This window comes from Lepus europaeus, chromosome 10 (genome assembly GCF_033115175.1).
Source record: "Lepus europaeus isolate LE1 chromosome 10, mLepTim1.pri, whole genome shotgun sequence".
In the NCBI taxonomy this organism is placed as follows: Eukaryota; Metazoa; Chordata; class Mammalia; order Lagomorpha; family Leporidae; genus Lepus; species Lepus europaeus.
In genome coordinates this window covers 104,829,087-104,849,552 of record NC_084836.1, presented here as the reverse complement: position 1 = coordinate 104,849,552, position 20,466 = coordinate 104,829,087, and the positions used below count along the sequence as shown (strand labels likewise).

The 20,466-nt window shown below is 48.9% G+C and overlaps 1 protein-coding gene across 1 annotated transcript in view; it reads right to left on the bottom strand.

Annotated features, from left to right (window-relative positions):
• CTNNBL1 (catenin beta like 1) overlaps positions 1-12,944 on the bottom strand; it is a 168,406-nt gene extending 155,462 nt beyond the window's left edge. The window contains exon 1 of the mRNA XM_062204184.1: positions 12,801-12,944. Within this exon, the coding sequence (XP_062060168.1) occupies positions 12,801-12,830 (30 nt within the window). The 5' untranslated portion in view covers positions 12,831-12,944. The remainder of the gene's footprint in view (positions 1-12,800) is intronic.
• Between the last annotated feature and the right edge of the window lie 7,522 nt (positions 12,945-20,466).

The following is a 20,466-nucleotide window of genomic DNA, read 5'->3' as shown; positions in this document are numbered from 1 at the left end:
GTGACAATTAAATGAAATGTGAGATCCCAGATAGGATCCTGGAATAGAAAATAGACCATTAGTAAAAATGCTGGAGGCAAGGTAGTCATTTTCACATGGAAATTAAGTGTGCGGTTTAGTTACCAGTATAATGTGAATGTTAATTTCTTGTCTTGATCATTAGACTATGGTTACATGAGGATAAGATGTTACCTTTAGGGGAAGCTGGACTTGGAGTAGAGTATATGGAAACTACTATCTTTGTAAGTTTTCTCTAACATTAAGATTAATTCAGAAGAAAAAGAAGAAAAAACAAAGAATGTAGCTTTTATGACGAAAGCAGCAAGATATGATGGTAAGGAAGGAGGAAATGATTCAGAAGCGAAAGTCTGCCATAAAACCTGGAGACACAGGCTGGCAAGCTAACAAGGTAGCAGAGTGGGGCGGAGGCTTTTCAAGAGGACAGCCGGCCAGCACTTCCCGGAAGGCATGCACTGGCTCACTCACTCAGTCCCTCAACAGTGGCCAGTGGCCCCAGCTGAGACGTTCTGCTCTGCGGAGTGCTAGTCCCCACCTCCAGATTCACAGTCTGGTCAGAAGGGGGTGCAAGGGAGCACATGAATCTGAGGCATCTTGCGGGTGTGAGAAGGACAAGCCAGAGAAAACGCAGAAATGAGAAGGCGGCAAAGGGAGGAAATGAACTTGAGAAAACTGCCCAGGGTAACAGAGAAAACACCATGACATGGGAATATCGACTAGAAGAGCCCTGTGTCCACTGTTGAGAGACACACACCAAACAAGTCACTTCAAGAAGCACTAATATAGACTGCCATGCAAAAAGAGCTGGGAAACAACATCACATTTTGGGTAATAGTCTTAGGACTGGGGTAAGACGAAGCCACCAGAGATGAAAGATAACAGTTGGCGGGCCGGCACCGCAGCTCAACAGGCTAATCCTCCGCACCCTGGGTTCTAGTCCCAGTCGGGGCGCTGGATTCTGTCCCGGTTGCCCCTCTTCCAGGCCAGCTCTCTGCTGTGGCCAGGGAGTGCAGTGGAGGATGGCCCAAGTCCTTGAGCCCTGCACCCCTTGGGAGACCAGGTTAAGCACCTGGCTCCTGGCTTCAGATCAGCGCAGTGTGCCGGCCACTGCGTGCCGGCCATTGGAGGGTGAACCAATGGCAAAAAGGAAGACCTTTCTCTCTCTCTCTCTCACTGTCCACTCTGCCTGTCCAAAAAAAAAAAGAAAGAAAGATAATAGTTGGCACAAGCGTTCAGGCTTTCAATAATGTTTCTTACATATTCAACAGCCATAAACACACAGAAAAATTTAATTACAAACCACACACAACTACTACATTAAGAGAAAGAGAAAAATAACAAGAAATACAAATGATAAACACAAAAAGGAAAAATGCATATTAAAGTTAACTTTAAACTAGCATTTAATATAACTCCTACATTAATGGAAAAAAACATTACAACAACTAGTACTATCAAGATTGCAGTAAAGACACAATACACACTGCCAGTAGCACAAGAAACTGACAAAGGATGAACTCCAAATTGCACCATGCATTGCTTGACCTATATGGTGGCATCTGAGTTGACGCCATCATCTCCTGCCACGCCCTGTCCATCTACTCAAGGCTCTGAACACTTCACTTCCGAGATTTGACTCTAATCCTCAACTTGCTTTGTCACCCACACAATTCTGATTCATTCATCAAAGATGAGATTCCAGTGTCAGCTCCCTTTTCTTCCAAGTCCAAACCAAATCCATACCCATCAATACATCCCTTCTCCACACAGATCCAATCATTCCTTCCATTATGTTCCCACAATATTATTTATATAGCAAATCGTTTAAATGCCAGTCTTGTTCCTTAGGTTGTACGACTTGCTTAGGGCTGAGGATCGTGTCTTAACAACTTTAGCACATGCGATCCTTAGCACAGGAGATAGCACAAGGCCATTACTAACGACAGACAGAAGGGTAAAAAGTGCCAAAGTGAACAAAGAAGTTCACTACAATATTATCTCCAAGAACAAAAACCTAGAAACAACCTAAATATCCAATTACAGAGGAGTGATTTAAGGAAAAATCAACTGTGACTAAAAAAAAAAGTATGCAAATATTAAAAATAAAATGAAGGCCATGTAGAAACTTCAAAAATATTTCTGGCAGTGCTAAGTTGAAAACACACAACACAGGGCGAGCAATTGGCCTGTGGTTAAGCCCCCAGTGGGGACAGCTGCATCCCATACTGGAGTGCCTGGGTCCAAGTCCCAGCTCTGCCTCTGATTCCAGCTTCCTGCCAGTGCACACTCTGGGAGGCCACTGGCAATGGCTCAAGCAGGTGGGGCTCTGGCACCCCTGCCGGAGACCTGGACTGAGGAGTTGGAAGCATTTGGGGAGTGAACCAGCAGGTAGGAGCTGCCTGTCTGTCTCTGCTTCTCAAATAAATAATGTGTTTTTTTTAAAATCACAGAACAGCATATATACAGTGGTTATGACCATACAAGATGCATAGACTGCAAGACTATATTGGAACAGGGATGGGGTGCAGCTGAATACAGGAGAAAAAACCTCGAAGGTTCTCTAGCACAGGAGGACAGCTACGGTTAACAATAACTAATTCTTTCACAATAGCTAGTAGAGAGAATTTTAAATGTTCCCAACACAAAGAAATGATAAATGTTTCCTGTGACAGATATGCCAATTATCCTGACTTGATCATTACTCGGTGTATATGTGTATTATGTTATACTGTACTCTATAAACACATAAAACTAATTATGTATCAATTAAAAATTTTTAAAATATGAAAAAAATATCTATTGGGTTAGGATAGTAGCTTTCCTCTTCTCAAATGCTTTCTTTAATACCATTTCTATCATGTTATTATCATTAAAAATCTTTTTATTTCAAAAGAAGGAAGAGAAGGGAAAAGAGCCTGGTCAGAAATTCCTATAAGCCCCTACAATCCCAGGAAATGCTACAGTATCACTGGCAGGGGACAAGGAGAGGGGGTGTCTGCAGTATTGCCAAAACCAAGGGTCCCTGACCCCAATCTGCCTCCAAGAGAAAACCTCTCCCAGCGCAAAGCAAGTCATTCCCTCTGAGCCAAGCTGCACTAAATGTGAATTCTTTATGCCCAAATTTCAGAGGCAAGAACTTGTCCCAGACATCTGTGGAACGAGTATTAATGAGAGCGCCCCGGAGTTCACATGGGCGCCTCTGCAGCAGAGACTGCCGCCCAGGAGCTGCTGGGCGCACTTCCTGATGAGACGGCTGTGCCTGAAGGCATCAGAAAAGTGCATTTCCATATTGGGAACATAACCAGTTTCTTCTTTAAGACTTTTCCCACCACCTCCTGTCCACATTGCCATTCTCCTGTCTCCTCTAATGAATACTTCACACATGTCGAGGATACAAGGCCCACACTTGGGCGTTCGGTGCCTAACACTATTACTAGAAGAACCAATCTCAGCAGAAAATTGGAATCTTCCCATCAAGTTGACCCAAAAATGAAATTAGTAAGCACCAAAAAAAAAAAAGTTAAATGTTTGGGGACTTCTTCCTTGTTCACCATGGTCTCTAAATATCAGGAGTGGACAGAACCACAAGTCTTAGAACCCATTTTACACGTGATTAACAAAAAAGACACAGACTCGTCCTGAGTCACCCAGATAAGCACTGATAAAGGTGGGATTAAAACCCAAATCTCCCAGCCTTTCAGCCCTGATTCATTCCACTACATCAAGCTTTTCTTTTCTCCCCCAAATGCCATGCAATCGCAGGAGCCCTTGGCCTAAATAATTAGTACCACTGCATTTTCGAGATGGAAGGGAACTCAGAGAGTCTTACCTAATCCCCTCATTAGGCATGTGAGGAAACTGAGGCCCAGGAAGATTAAGTGATTTGCTCTCAGCATCTTGAATGGCAGGGAAAAAAATATAACTTAAGCCCAAAGAATCTGCAGACCAACGCTCAGGAGAGGAAGGGCCGTCTCAGCTGGGGACCACTGTAAAAGGAACGCAGATCTTTCGGGACTGGGAATTTTAAAACAGTTCCAGGACCAGCAGCTCAGGGTCACCTGGGATCCAGGCAGGAATGCAAACCACAGCCCCCAGGGGAGCCAGGGGTGGGTCTCAAAGCAGACAGCTTTCTTCCCTTAGGTTCCTAAGTGAGGAACTTCAGGGGTCATCTTGGGTCCACTCTGTGAAATGAAGCCTACAATCAACTGCTCTTCAGAATGACAACGCTCTTCAATATGCATACCACACTTTAATTTTAAGGTTTTTAAAATCGGAAAACAAAATGCAAAGCTGCCTTCAGGGCTCCCATGTGCTCCAGCTCTGGCTCGGCCCCTCCCTGGCTGTTCCACATGGGACAGGTAACGTGACCCCATTCTCTTGAGTTTCCTTTTCCATAAAATAAGCATGCCGCTTAGCTCTGAGGGCAAGCTGGGAATTAAATGCCATAACTATTCCAAAAGCACTTTAGCTCGGCATCTGGCACACAGTGAGAACACAGCCCAGCGATCGGGAGCTGCCGCTGCGAAATAAGATGAGCTGAGAACCCTGGCTTCGCCGCCATCCTTAAAGGAGGCCCATTTCTGTACCTCAGTCTCCACTTGTGTAAAAGAAGGTTTAAAAACAGTATCTTCCTCACAGGGTTGTTACAAGGATTCAGAAAGAATAGCAAGTCACTGCCTGTAACACCAGTATCCCACATGCGAGCGCCAGGTTGCTCCACTTCTGATCCAGCTCCCTGCTAATAGTCGCCTGGCAAGGCAGTGGAAGGTGGCCCAAGTGCTTGGGCTCCTGCCATCCACATGGGAGACTGAGGTGGAGTCTGGCCTCCTGGCTTCAGCCGGGCCCAGCCCAGGCTGTTAGAGCCATTTGGGGAGTGAACCAGCAGATGGAAGACCTCAGTATCTCTCTATTACTCTGCCTTTCAAATAAAATAAATAAATCTCTTTTTTTAAAAAAAATGCATCTTTCATGTTTATAAAATATCACTGTTTTCAAAGAGATTTTGCATCTATAAACTCATGACTTTCCACAAGGGGAAGGGTACATTTGATTGATTGTGGAATAGATTCCAGCCTGTACCGTCTTCTAGACCAGGAGGAGCAGACACAGAGCTTACAGGAAGGAAACTATAGGGGCAGGTGCTGTGGTGCAGCGCGGGTTAAAGCCCTGGCCTAAAGCGCTGGCATCCCATATGGGCCCCGATTCTAGTCCTGTCAGCTCCTCTTCCAATCCAGCTCTCTGCTATGGCCTGGGATAGCAGTAGAAGGTGGCCTAAGTCTTTGGGCCCCTGCACCCACGTGAGAGACACAGAAGAAGCTCCTGGCTCCTGGCTTCGGATGGGCGCAGCTCCGGCCATTGTGGCCATCTGGGAAGTGAACCAGCAGATGGAAGACCTCTCTCTCTGTCTCTACCTCTCCCTGTAACTCTGTCTTTCAAATAAATAAAATAAATCTTTAAAAAAATAAAGTAAAAAACAGAAAGGAAACCATAAATAGTGGATGTGTGGCTTCCACTCAGCCACTCCCTTGGCCTACCACCTCAGGTAAATCCCTTAACCAGACTGGAGCTCACCTTTCATCTGCAAACAAGCGGGATGAATGCAATCATCTACATCTCTCAAAACAAAATTCCAACTCCTCCTCTTGGCCCATGAGGAGGGCCTGTGTAGTCTGTCATTCCTGCCTGCATCTCCTCTGGTCCCCCGCTCACTCATCAGCTCCCAGCTCCTTTCGGGTCCCTGACCAGGCTGTGCCAGCGACCACCTCCAGCCGCCGTACACACCTGCTGTGCCCTCCGCCTCCAGCACTTGGTCCCTTTTCCCATGACTGGCTCCTTCTCAACCCCTGTCCTTCCCCAACCACCTCATCTAAAGTAATAAATCTTTGTCCCTACTCCCAAGGGTCACTTCCTACAACAGCACTGTCCAACAAAAAAAAAAAAAAAAAAAGAAATGCACCCTGTTTGTAATTTTAAATTTTCTAGTAGCCATATATTACAAAACTTTTTTAAAGGTGATATTAATTTTAATGTGTTTTTTTTTTTTAAGATTTATTTATTTGAAGAGCAGAGAGAGCGAGCAAGTGCTTCGATTTACTGGTTTACTCCTGAAATGACCCACAACACCCCCATCTGGGTCAGGCAAGGCCAGGAGCCAGGAACTCCATCCTGGTCTCCCGCACGAGTTACAGGGGTCCAGGTACTTGGGGCATCTGCTGCTGCTTTCCGAAGCACATGAGTAGGAAGCCAAATCGGAAGCAGACAGCTAGGACTTGACACAGCGCTCCAATGTGGAATGGCAGCAACACACCAGCCCCAATAATATTTTTCTTGTAGCCCATATACAGTAAGGAATCAACACAAAACCTCAGATACCTTAAAATCATTTTTTCACACTAAACCCTTGAAATCCAGTGTGTATTTTACACATGCAAAAGAGTTCAATTCAGACTCGTCACATTCCAGGTGTCCCGTAGTCGATGTGCATAGTGGGTACCACACCAAGCCCCGGTACGGTCCGTCTGTGAGCGTACTCTGCAGTAACTCCTTCACGGCTCTTCTCACAATCTGAGTTCCTTATCCGCTTATTCACTCATTATCTTATGACTCCCCCACCAGACTTGCCTTTCAGAAGAAAGAACGTGGGGCAGGCATTTGGAACAGTGCTTAACAAGTCACTGACTCACAACAGCAAAACAAACCACCCAGTTAAGAGATGGGCAAAGGACTTAAACAGACATTTTTCAAAAGATGAAATCCAAATGGCCAACAGACACATGAAAAAAATGCTCAGGATCACTAGCCATCAGGGAAATGCAAATCAAAACCACAATGAGGTTTCAACTCACCCTGGTTAGAATGGGTTTCATACAGAAATCAACAAACAACAAATGCTGGTAGGGATGTGGGGAAAAAGGTACCCTAATCCACTGTTGGTGGGAATGTAAACTGGACAGCCATTATGGAAGATAGTATGGAGATACCTCAAAAATCTGAACACAGACCTACCCAGCCATCCCACTCCTAGGAATTTACCCAGGGAAATTAAATTTGTAAATAAAACAGTTATCTGCACCCTCATGTTTACTGCAGTTCAATTCACAATAGCTAAGACATGGAATCAACCTAAATGCCCGTCAACCGAAGATTGGATAAAGAAATTATGGGAGGGGCTGGCGCTGTGGCATAGCGGGTAAAGCCACCACCTGCAGTGCCGGCATCCCATATGGCCACCAATTCGAATCCCGGCTGCTCCACTTCTAATCAGCGCTCTACTATGGCTTGGGAAAGCAGTAGAAGATGGCCCAAATCTTTGGACCCCTGCACCCACATGGGAGACCAGGAAGAGGTACCTGGCGCAGCGCCAGCCGTGGCGGCAATTTGGGGAGTGAACCAACGGAAGGAAGACCTTTCTGTCTCTCTGTCTATAGCTCTACCTGTCAAATAAAATTAAAAAAATAAATAAAACTTGTCATGGGACCTCAAATCCCATTAAGTTGGGTGTGTGTGTGTGCACAAATTGTTGAAATCTTTACTTAGTATAGAGTCTTTTGGAAGGAGAGAGGGAGGAGGAGGAGGGGTGAGAGTGTGGGTGGGAGGGCAGGCATGGTGGATGGGACGAATAACTACATTCTTAAAGTTGTACTTATGAAATTTGTATTCCTTAAAAAATTAATTAATTAATTAATTTTTAAAAAAAAAAAAAGAAGTCACTTGGGATGTCCACATCCCATAATACAGTGCCTGGGTCTGAGTTCCCATTTCATTTCTAATTCCCACTTCCAATTAACGTGCACCCTGGGAGGCAGCAGAGGATGGTTGAAGTACCTGGGCCCCTGCCACCCATGCAAGAGACCTAAATGGAGTTTCAGGCTCCTGGCTTCAGCCTGGCCCAGCTCTGGCTATTATGGGTATTTGAGGAATGAACCACAGATGGAATATTTTTGCCTGTCTCTCTCCATCTCTCTGCCTTTCAAATAAAATGAAAATAATTTGTAAAAAGTTTTTGTTTTGAATCTTGTCTTATCCAGTGCTGTATACCCAGCACCTTGCACACAGTAGGTGCTCAACAACTATTTGTTTAGCAAGTGAATGAACTTCTCCTGGTATCAACATTCTATGTATGGGGGCTGGCACTGTGGCCCAGTGGGTTAAGCTACTGCTTGAGACACCAACATCCCATATCAGAGTGCTGGTTCAGGTCCCAGCTGCTCTGCTTCTGACTCAGCTCCCTGCTAGAGTACCTGGGAAAGCAGCAGTTGATGCCCGAAGTGCTCCCACCCACACGAGAGACAGGAATGACAGGCTCTTGGCTTCAGCCTGGACAAGCCCTGGCCATTGCAGCCACTTGAGGAGTAAAGCAGCAAATAGATGATCTCTCTGTGTCTCTCTAACTCTGCCTTTCAAATAAGTAACTAAATCTTGTTAAAAATTTATTCTGGGGCCAGTTGTGGCATTAAGCCATGGCTTGCAATGCCAGCATCACATATGGGAGCCAGTTCATGTCCTGGCTGTTCCACTTCTGATATAGTTCCCTGCTAATGGCCTGGGAAAAGCTGGGGAAGATGGCCCAAGAGCCTGGGCCCCTGCACCCACGTGGGAAACTCCTGGCACCTGGCTTCAACCTGGCCCAGCGCTGACTGTTGCAGCCATCTGGGGAGTGAACCAGCAGATGGAAGATCTGTCTCTTCCTCTAACTCTTTAAAATAAACAAACAAATAAATATTTAAATATATATATTCTATGTGTGAATCAATGACGTAGCACTTGCAAACTCCTAAACCGACTGTAAACAAAGGGGTGCAGATTGGTGCCTTCTCTTACGGGGCACCAGACATAAGGAAAAGGACACAGAACAGAGAGGAGACAGAGCACGTCCCACAGCCAGAATAAACTCAGAGGTCGACCAGCTGCCGGCATGCACACAGCCCCAACCCGTGGCAGAGAGCCGTCGTGTTCCTGAGGTCCCGGCGTTGCAGGTGGAGGAGGAAGAGAGTTGGGGAGGCACAAGTTGTGTGAAGAGATAAACAGGTCTGGGCCTCCTACCTGGCCAAGCCTTATGCCCACCTGATTATTTTCAAGCCCTTCCTGTCGGTTTCTGTCTGCCTCTCGGTGGGAAAATCCCCTTCTGGACCCTTCTTAGCTCCTCTAGTAAGGACTCTGTCCTCAGTTTTAGACCCTGTGTATTTAACCTGCTTGTGAGATTTGTTTGCTCCAGGCAATAAAATTCTAGATGGTCATGCACATGAACGCTCCAATGGAGACAGTTTCTGTGAGCTAGTGCTGCGGCCCCCTTAAGAGGCCACCTTCTGCTGGAAGCCTGAGGTCCCTACTCCGCCCGTACTCAGCTGGAAGAACTCAGCTTCAGTCCTCGCCCAAGCCCCTCAAAGCAGCCAGGGTTTCCACAAGCAGAGGGAGGAAACCAGGGAGCCCAGGACTAGAAGCAGGCCAGACTAACTCCATCCCACAGCACCTTGCCAGCACGTACACAAGAAACAAAACAGGAGCGTCCTTCCTCTTTGGCAGCCAGGCGTATGGACAGGACTCTCGCTTTCCTGTTTCCCCTTTGTCCTCATTTTGGTCATCTTTCCACCACGGGCAATGTTTCTAATTTCTCTTTTTATCCTCATAATCATAGTGCTCCCACCCCTGCCATGTATAATTAACATATTTCAAAAGTCCATACAGGAGCGAATGACTGCTAGACCCCAAGCCATCACACAGGAACAACACAACCAAGACTGCTCTTCTGCAGTCAACCCGATCCAGAGTGTGGATGCCCCGTCCTGCGACAATGCCCCGGATCAGAAGGAAGTGGCCAGAAAGAAACCAGCGCCCCTTCTCCTTATCTATACTCAGAGTCAGGACTGATGGAACAAGAACGAAGCCTCAGCCATGTTAGGTTCTCATTCTTTCAAGAGACCACTTCAGTCTCACATCCTGTATTGCTCCCCACCCCATCCCCTGCAAAGAACCAGTATGGAGCCACTCATCCCCCCCCCCCCCTACTGCCCCCCACCCTACCCCTAGCCAACCTAAGACATAAAAAGCCCAGCCTTGGCCGGTGCTGCGGCTCAATAGGCTAATCCTCCGCCTGCGGCGCCGGCACACCGGGTTCTAGTCCCGGTTGGGGCGCCGGATTCTGTCCAGCTCTCTGCTGTGGCCCGGGAAGGCAGTGGAGGATGGCCCAAGTCCTTGGGCCCTGCACCCACATGGGAGACCAGGAGAAGCACCTGGCTCCTGGCTTCGGATCAGCATGGTGCGCCGGCCGCAGGGCACCAGCTGCAGCGGTCATTGGTGGGTGAACCAATGGAAAAAGGAAGACCTTCCTCTCTGTCTCTCTCTCTCACTGTCCACTCTGCCTGTTAAAAAAAAAAAAAAAGCCCAGCCTGCTGTGGTCTGGGCCCTCTGCCACTTGTTCGGTCTGTGTGTACACTGGCAGTTGGTCGACCTCTGTGGATTTATTTTCTTTGAATAAATTCGGTCTGGTTGCGAGTTGGTACTCTGTCTCCTCTCTGTTCTGTGCCCCTTTTTCTTACACGTGATGCCTTGTGTGAGGAGGCACCCATCTGCACCCCGTTTTCTTTTTTTTTAATAACTTTTTTCAATTTTTGTTTTCTATTTATGTATTTGACAGGTAGAATTATAGACAGTGAGAGAGAGAGAGAGACAGAGAGAAAGGTCTTCCTTCTGTTGGTTCACTCCCCAAATGGCCGCTACGGCCAGCGCTGCACCGATCCGAAGCCAGGAGCCAGGTGCTTCCTCCTGGTCTCCCATGTGGGTGCAGGGGCCCAAGCACTTGGGTCATCCTCCACGGCCCTCCGGGGCCACAGCAGAAAGCTGGACTGGAAGAGAAGCAACCAGGACTAGAACCCGGGCCCCAACCGGGACAAGAACCCGGCGCCCATATGGGATGCCGGCGCCACAGGTGCAGGATTAACCAAGTGAGCCACGGCGCCGGCCCCCACCCCGTTTTCTTACACCAGTGCTCCCAAATAGGCACACCTTCTGCTGGAACCCTGAATGAATACTCACTCAACAACCCTCCTATTTCCTTCCTTCCTTCACAATCTACTCAACTGTCTTAAAGAACTCTGGGTTACGCATACCCCCACGTGCTCCACAAGTTCTTTCCCAAGATGTCTGGAATCCCCAGGGTGATGTTTGCTAAGGCAGTGGCATGAAAATAATTAGCAATTTATTGAACATTTACACTCTGTCAAGCATTGGTCTATGTTTCTCAACAGCAGCCCTATGAAAGGTTCCGTCATCAGCCCCACTCACAGATGAGGAAAACAAGGAATAGAAAGGTTAAACAGTTTCTTCAAGGTTACAGCAGCCAGTTAGTGGCAAAACAAATATTCCACACATCATGGGGGTACAGACACATGGCTCTTAATCACTTATTCTTGACTGCAGAGCTGCCTACTAGAAAAATATGGCCAATGGTATATGGAACTTTTTTTTTTTTAAATATTTATCTATTTATTTGAAAGTCAGAGTCACAGAGAGGCAAAGGCAGAGGGAAAGGGAAGGAGGGAGGGAGTGAGAGAGAAAGGTGTCTTCCATCCACTGGTCCACTCCCCAAATGGCCCAACGGCCAGGGCTGGCCAGGCCAAAGGCAGGAGGCAGGAGCTGCATCTTATCCAGGCAGCTGGGTAAGAAGTGGAGCAGCCAGGTCTCAAACTGGCGCCCTTATGGGATGCTGGCACTGCAAGCAGCGACTTAACCTGCTATGGTACAGCACCGGCCCCGTGAAGTGGAACAACTAGGACTTGAACTGGTGCCCATAAGGGATGCCACAGCACTGCAGGCGGCAGCTTTACGCACTTTGCCACAGAGCCAGCCCCTTAGAATTTTCTAGTGGCCACATTGAAAAGTCAGGTTAAAAACACTGCTTGCCATGATGGCATCCCATACCACAGCACTAATTTCACTTCTGATCCAGCTCCCTGCTAATGCGCCTGGGAAGGCAGCAGAAGACGCCCAAGTACCTGGGTCCCTACCACCCCTGTACAGGATGGAGTTCCTGGCTTCTGGCTGCCATTTGGGGAGTGAACCAGCTGATAAGAGATCTGCTGGTTCCGAGCAGACAGATCTGCTGGTTCCGAGCCTTCGGAACCCACTCACGGTACCCCTCAGCTCTGACTAGCCACACGTCAGGGGTCGGGACGACGTGCGGCTACCGACCCCGGACGGGCAGGGCGGTTCTGCGACCTCCCACGCAGAGCCTCTCAGGCAATCAAGGAAGCGAGGAAACCCGAGGTTGAAGTCAGGATACCTGCGCTCTCACCTGCTCAGGGACCTCGGCCCGGCCTCCCGTTTTCCCACAAGCACCCCAACAAGGGAGCCTTCCTGCTGCCCAGGGGCCCAGCCCATGCTGGAATTACGAGCATCTCCCAGCAAGGGCGGCCAACTCGGGCACAGCTCTGCACGCTCAGCAGCTGACACAGACCTCAAACAACTCTACTAAGTAGCGGATACCGTCTCCACTATGCAGGTAAGAAAACAGACTAGCGGCACAAACTCAACGACTCGGCGGAGGCGGCCGCTGGGAGGGGACGATGGGAACCAGACCTCCGGATGGGGTGCGAGTCAGGCAAAGGGGCTCAGGCCCGGAGCAGGCATAGGAAGGGACCAGCGGAGTTTGCAGGAGTGAAGTGAGATGAGAGGTCAGAGGCGAGGGGGCCCGGAAGGAGATGAGACGAGGTGAGACCAAGGCACTCTGGCCCTGCGATCTCCGACCGGGTGAGCAGCAGTCTCCCGGTCTCCCCAGTCCCTCATACCTGGTAGCTCAGAAGTTCGCCCACGTCCATAGTTCCCCGTCCAGGCAACAGCCGATCCGCTGGTTCCCTCCACTCAAACCCACACCGCGGGCCGCTCGGCAGCGCTTCCAGCCACACTGCCGAAAAGCGCTCTGTGCCAGGCGCCGCAGAGCCAATAGGGTAAAAGTGCGTGCGGCAGGCGCGCAGCCACACTGCGGAAAAAGGCAGCGCTACCGTAAAGCGCGCCGCACTGGTGCCCGTACGGCTTCCGCCAGGAGCCTGAAAGGGGCGGGGAAGGGGGCGGAGACTTGGAGGAGGGCGGCGCTGAGAGAGAAGGGGCGGCGGGAGCCAGGATTTAATGCGTTCCCTCTCTGTGTGGGGCGGGGTGCGGTGGCCTCACGCGTGCTCTCACAAGCCCTGCGGTGGTCCAGGCGATTTCCTCCAGGTAGGGAAACTGAGGCTCAGAACGGCATAGGCCAGCACCATGGTCCACGTAGCCACGGAGTAGCTACCGTGCGCTTGAAATCCAGCCAGAATGCACACGGGGTTTCCAAGTCTGATGACACGTCGAAATGTTTGGGCCAAATAAAATAGATGAGAAAATTAATCTCTCTCGTATCTCTTGACTCCTTCAACGTGGCTGCAAGATTTTTAATTACATCTGTGGGTCTCACGTGTATTTCCGATGGGCAGGGCTAGCTCCAAAGGTGAGGGGCCAGGGCCTACAGCCAGGACTGCCACCGCACCTGGGGGTGGTCGTGGATTCCTCCCGAGCTTCTGTGCATCCATGCAAGGCCGCTGGGAGCTGATCCAAGTGGCGCAGACGGGTTTTCTGGAGGAGAAATTGTCATTGGAAGACAATCAGAGTGCATCTCATCTTCTGAGACTTAGGGCTCCACCCGGGTAATCAGACCTCCCCTTAAGCCCCTGCCCTTCACATTCATACCTATAATCCCATCCCACTGTCTCCAGTTACACGGAAATTCCTTTCATTCTTCAAATCCTCTCTTCTGCCTGGCTGGTAGCGCCACGCCTCATCCAGCTCGCTGGTCCATCTGATACCAAGTGTCGCCTTCTGAGAGCGGGCTTCCTCAACTCACCGCACTCCAAGTGGGCAGCGGCTCCCCGGTCCCTGTCCTCCCTGGGGCCTGTTCCCTGGTCTGTGTCTCAGTCTGTAATTTGGTACTCAACGTTTGTCTGCTTGGTTCTTGTCATCAGCCTCTGTGTCCTGGAGCGAAGGCTGTTTGAGAGAAGGATCGTGGGGGTTGTGTGTGTCTCCAAAGCCCAGGCCAGGGCCTTGTGCGCCTTGGGAGACACTGGATTGTGTGCTCACAGGCGTGGGAAGGCAGTTCTGTGATTGGTTTGTTTTTTAAGGCTCGTCTGTACACTCTGCTTTGAACCGAGTTTGCTTCGGGTGACCTTTCTCCTCACTGACACAGAACAGCCTGGACACGAGCAGCCCTGTGTTCTAATGTACGATGTGTAGGGCCAGCTTGTGTAAAAAGGCTCACAAAATACGGCTCTATTTTCAGGAAGTTTGGGAGTGTACCCACACTGTGAACCAGTGACTGCTACACATCGGGGTGGTCACGGTTTGCTGTTGTTTTTACAGAGTCTGTTGTTAAACATCTCCCAGCACGCCCCTAAGTCTGGAGCTAGCCCAAGCTCTACCACTACAGCTAGCGTATGCCCTTGGGCAATTTTCTTTGTCTCTAAATTGCAGCTCCTCATCTGGAAAGTGCATCATTCATTCATTCCCTAAGTATTTAAGTATGAGAGCTACTCAAGGCCAGATGCAGTGCTGGGCTCTGAGGTTTGAGCAATTTATAAAATGAAGCTCCTGCCCTCCTGGAAGCTGCCTTGCAGCTGGAGACGGGGGCAAGCAGCTTCCCCTCTACCTAGCTGATGGCCTCGGCTGCCACAGGCGGAGATTCAGCTGAATCTCTCAGAAGGGGAGGAGGCTTCCTTTGCTACATGCAAGGCACCTAGCATGATGTCTGGCACATGAAAGAACTCAATCGATGTTTGATGTGACTATTAGGGCAGGAGAGCGGGTGGGAGGGACAGGAGCACTCCTTACCCTCTTCCTTTCCAGGCGTTTCATCTTGTCTATGCCTTTTTATTTATTCTTTAAAACATTTGTTTATTTATTTGAAAGGCAGCATGACAAAAAGAAAGTGAGAGTGAACCATCTGCTGGTTCATCCCCCAAAAGGCCTCAACATCCATGACTGGGCCAAGCCAAAGCCAGGAGATAGAACTCCATCCAGACTCCCTAATGGGTAGCGGGGACTTGAGTACTGCTTTCCCAAGTGCATTAGCTGGACCCTGGATCGGAAACCAGGTAGCCAGGGCTTGAACCGATTGTAAGCATCTGAATTGACTGCTTAACCCACTGTACCACAGCGTCAGCCCCTGTGCGTTTTTTGTTTTTGTTTTTTGTTTTTTGTGGGTTTTTTTGTTTTGTTTTGTTTGTTTGTTTGTTTTTTAAGAATTGTAAGGCAAAATGATCTGAGAACCAAGTTCGGTGAGCACCCTGGAATGAGAATAATCCGGTTTACCAGGGAAGGTTGCCCAGGGGAGGTTGCCGCTGGGCCAGGGTCTAAAGGAGGGGAAGAGTTTGTCCAGAGGGCGGGGTTGGGAGGATGGTGACCCAGTCGGGGAACAGCATGAGCGAAGACATGGCAGGGGGGCGTTTCCTGTGGATGGGCTCTGGGATGTGTGGAGGACAGGGTGTGGGCCAGAGAAGGCAGCTGGGATAGCACATTCAGGACGCCCAGCTAAACCTGCAGTTCAGGTCAACAATGGATTTTTAGCATAAATATATCCCATGTGTTTTGTTTTTTTTTTTAAGATTTATTTGAAAGTCAGAATTACAGAGAGAGCAGGAACGAGAGAGAGAGAGAGAGATCTTCCATCTGCAAGTTTACTCCCCAGATGGCCATAATGGCCAAGGGTGAGCCAGGCCAAATCCAGAAGCCTGGAGCTTCATATGGGTCTCCCACATGGGTGGCAGGGGCCCAAACACTTGGGCCATCCTCTGCTGCTTTTCCCAGGTGTGTTAGCAGGGAGCTGGATCAGAAGTGGAGCAGCTAGGACATGAACCAGTGCCCATATAGGATGATGATGTAGCAGGCAGCGGCTTTACCTGCTATGCCACAGTGCCGATCCCTATCCCATGTAATATTAGTATTAATAATATACTAGAGGGGCCGGCGCTGTGGTACAGTGGGTTAACGCCCCATCCTGAAATGCAGCATCCTATATGGGCGCCGGTTCGAGACCCAGCTGCTCCACTTCTGATCCAGCTCTGTGCTATGGCCTAAGAAAGCAGTAGAAGATGGCCCAAGTCCTTGGGCCCTTGCACCCGCATGGGAGACCTGGAAGAAGCTCCTGACTCCTGGCTTCGGATCAGCAGAGCTCCTGCCATTGAGGCCAATTGGGGAGTGAACCAGCGGATGGAAGACCTCTCTTTCTCTCTCTGCCTCTCCTCTCTATGTGTAACTCTGACCTTCAAAAAAAAAAAATCTTTAAAAAAAAATAACATGCTAGAAACTTTTTGTTGCTTCTTTGAAATTTAGATTTAAAGGGGCATCAGGTTTTTTACCTGACACCCTAATCATGGAGGCCCTTGAATGCTGTATTAAGAGATTTCAGTCTTATCTTGATGAGAGGGTCCATTAATAATTCCTGGGGAACCCCCCAGGGTAAGGCTTGGGGCACTCGCCCTTCAGCTGTCACACATCATGGCCACAGATGTTCTATCAGCATTCCTGAGCATTATCTTCAGAACACTGAGGACTTCCATTTCTGCGTTTATCTCTTCTTATTCATCTGGAGTCTGCTTTATCTTCCAGATTCTGACCCCCAAAGTCCATAGAAATATATTGCTCACCAGGTTAACCTAAGAGCCTAACACACTGTCACTTAATTGGTATTCACCCAATAGTCATTGATTTAATAAATGAGCCAATCAATCTACTGATCGGTTCATTCATTCCTGGCTGTAATATTATCAAACGCCTTCAAATTCTCACCCTAAGCCTTAAAAATGTGACCAGCCCAGTATTAAAGATGAGAAAATGCCGGTGCCATGACTCACTAGGCTAATCTTCCGCCTGCAGCACCAACACCCCGGGTTCTAGTCCCAGTTGGAGCACCGGATTCTGTCCCGGTTGCTCTTCTTCCAGTCCAGCTCTCTACTGTGGCCCAGGAAGGCAGTGGAGGATGGCCCAAGTGCTTGGGCCCTGCACCCGCAAGGGAGACCAGGAGGAAGCACCTGGCTCCTGGCTTCGGATAGGTGCAGCGCGCTGGCCATAGCAGCCATTTGTGGGGGATGAACCAACGGTAAAGGAAGACTTCTCTCTCTCTCTCTCTCTCTCTCACTGTCTAACTCTGCCTGTCAAAAAAAAAAAAAAAAAAAAAAGAGAAGATGTAAGTTCAGAAGAGCTGTGCGCCAATCCACCAGGCCTTCAGAAGCAAACGATGATGAAGGCTGCAGAGTGACATCCACGAGGCAGCTGGGGGAGGGAACCACCCAGGAGCTCCATCACTGGGCCGCTGCCTTCTCGACGTTTTATTTTTCACGTGATTCTTTTTAAATTTTATTTATGGATTCATTTTCATTTTATTTGCGAGAGCAAGGGAGTTTCTATCAGCTAATTCACTCCCCAAATGGCCACAACAGCTAAGGGCTGGAGCCTGGAACTCCGCCTTGGCCTTTCCCGTGGAGAGCAGAGACCCAGCTCCCTGAGTCGTTTCCTTCCGCCTCCCTGGATGTGCAGCGGCAAGAAGCTGGCTCAGGCGCGGAGGAGCTGGGGCTGGAACTCAGCGCTTCACCACGGGATGCAGGCATCCCAGGCAGCGACCTAACCACCGAGCCAAAATCCGCTCCCTGTGATCTTTCTAAAAAAATGTAATATGGAATGATTATCCCCTCCAGAAAGTGTTTAAACAACGTGTGGACTGCCTGGGTTCCTTAAACGTCAGGCTTCAGTTGCTCCGAGATGTAACTGGCACCTCCTCCGTCTTTTATTGTCCAGTAAATTATTTCTTGAAACAGCTTTTATGAAAATATTGTCATAAAAACATTCTTAAAGTATGAGTGTGCGTGTCCCAATACCGAGCTCCTATCAGGCCACGTTGGGCTGATCGGAAACATACAACACTGCCGGAGAAATTCGGACTCTTCCACCTAGGCTCTGAGGGGGGGAGGGAGGAGCTACCGGGCTGGCAGCGGAAAGGGGAGTATGTTTTCTGGGGAGCAAAATGCAATTTCTGGGGTTCAAGGGGAGCCTCTGTTCCTTCTGCCTCTGGTTTCCAAACCCAAGGTCGTGGATTCTCCGTACTTGAATATTTTTCAGTAGCTGGGAAAACTGAGAAGATACAGTGAGTCCAGTAACAGGCAAGACTCTAAGCCAAGTCTGTTTGGTTTTGTATTTCACAGCCGGGATTTGGGCTCAATTACCCTTTCAAACAGCACTGACACGTAATCCAGGCACAGGAGGTTATTGAACACGAAAGAGTAATTGTGTCTGCAAACTCAGAGGCTGCAGTTTTGGCTCAAGTAACTGGGTTCCTGCCACCCACATGGGAGATCTAGTTTGTGTTCTCAGCTCCTGGTTCCAGCCCTGGTGAGTGAAACAGTGGATGAAAGATTCTCTCTCTCCCAAATAAAATTTTTTAAAACTTTTTAACTTAAAAAAATAAAGTAAGTAACTCTCCCAGCAGGCACTGATATTTGTTGATCCAAAGAAAATGAATGTTCTTAGACACACTTTGAACCAGGTAAGAACTTAATATTCATGAATATGCAATGGTAAGAAATTATTTGGGGGGAGGGGTTAAGATGTGAATACGGACTTGTGATTGAGTTTTTTTTTTTAAGATTTATTTATTTATTTATTTATTTGAAAGCGTTACAGAGAGGTAGAGGCAGAGAAAGAGAGAGATCTTCCATCCGCTAGTTTACTCTACAAATGGCCTCCACGGCCGGAGCTGGGCCAATCCAAAGCCAGGAGCCAGGAGCTTCTTCCAGGTCTCCCACACAAGTTCAGGGGCCCAAGGACTTGGACCATCTTCCGCTGCTTTCCCAGGCCATAAGCAGAGAACTGGATTGAAAGTGGAGCAACCAGGACTCGAACCGGTGCCCATATGAGATGCCTGCACTGCAGGTGGCAGCTTTACCTGCTGTGCCACAGCACCAGCCCCATGATTGTGCTGTTAAAAGAGTTCTCATTTTTTAAAGGTACTGATGTCTACGCATGAAATACTACAGTGACTAGAATTTGCTTCAAAATAATCCGAGGTGGGAGTAGGTATGGATCTGGACAGAGGCACAGATGAGAGGACTGTTGGTGACTCCATGATTGTTGAAGGTGACAGGTACATTGAGTTCAGTATGCTAATCTCCTGGGGGCAAACGGAATGGCAGCCACAGTTCCAGGCCCAGCATCAAGAAGGACCAGCTTCTCCTGGGGGTCTCCTCCGAAGAAAGCAAAGGTCCTGGTAAGGGCCGAGTGCGTTCACGGCACAAAGAAAGGATTCTGTGATCAAGAACACTGGGCTGGAAAAGCCCAAGACCAGGAGAATGTAGCACATTTCCACAAGGTCCCCCCAATTCTGAGGAGCTCCCCTCCGCAGTGCCCCACCCACACCAGTGACCCTTATGAGCCGGGCCTTCCAGAGGGAGCGGGGAGAAGCATTTGTGCTATCACCGTTCGGGGTCAGTGGAAAGACCTTGGCCAAGGCCACTTTGAGCCTGGGCAGTCAGCAGGTTCTTTAGCCAGTGAGCTGAGGCAGCCGTTGAGCATCCAAGCTCAGAACTTAGGATGTGTGCCCGTTACCTGTTCTGTAACAAGTTACCCCAACACTGGTGGTCTAAAGTAACGATGCAATATCTCTCATAGTTTGTGTGCATCAGGCATTTGGAGGCAGCTCAGGCAGCAGAGTTTGAGCTCAGGGCCTCTCACGAGGTCATGGTCAAGATTTCATTCACTTCCAAGATGACTCACTCCCATAAACAGCAAGCTGACAACAATTGTTGGCTGGACTCCAGTTTCTCTTTCACCAGGCTGGGTTAGTGTTCTCATCACACGAGGCTGATCCAAGAGACTGTGGGAAGGCACAGCCTCGTTCATGAGCTCGTCTTAGAACTCACTGTCCATCGTTGCTGGAACAGCCAATAGACTGCCAGGTCAGATCTGTCCAGTGTGGCGGGGGCACTCTGGGCATGACCACTGGTCAGAATGACTGGGGCCATCTTGGTAGTGGAGCTTCCAACTCCAGCCAAGCCTTCCATGACTGCAACCTCTTGAGGATTGGGCAGACAGAACCATCCATCTAAGCCATTCCTAGATTCCTAACCCACAGAAACGTGAAGTAATCAGTGCTTTTGTTATTTTATCCTAACTTTTAAGTAATTGTTGTGCGGCAACAGTTATAACAGTTATACAAAACCAAGGCTGCTGGGTACCAAAGGGTGACGTTCCCGTCGCTGACAGCCACCATGACCGATGGATAAACTGAGCATTGGATGAGTACCCAGTAGATGTCGGGAACCACTCCCAGACCAGTCACTGAAGTTAACGCCAGCAACGCTGAAGGCAGAGAATAGCCCTGCCCACCCCACTCCAGAGGGGTACACAGGTGGTTGCTAAGTCTGCACCTCTTCTTGGAGGATCACAATG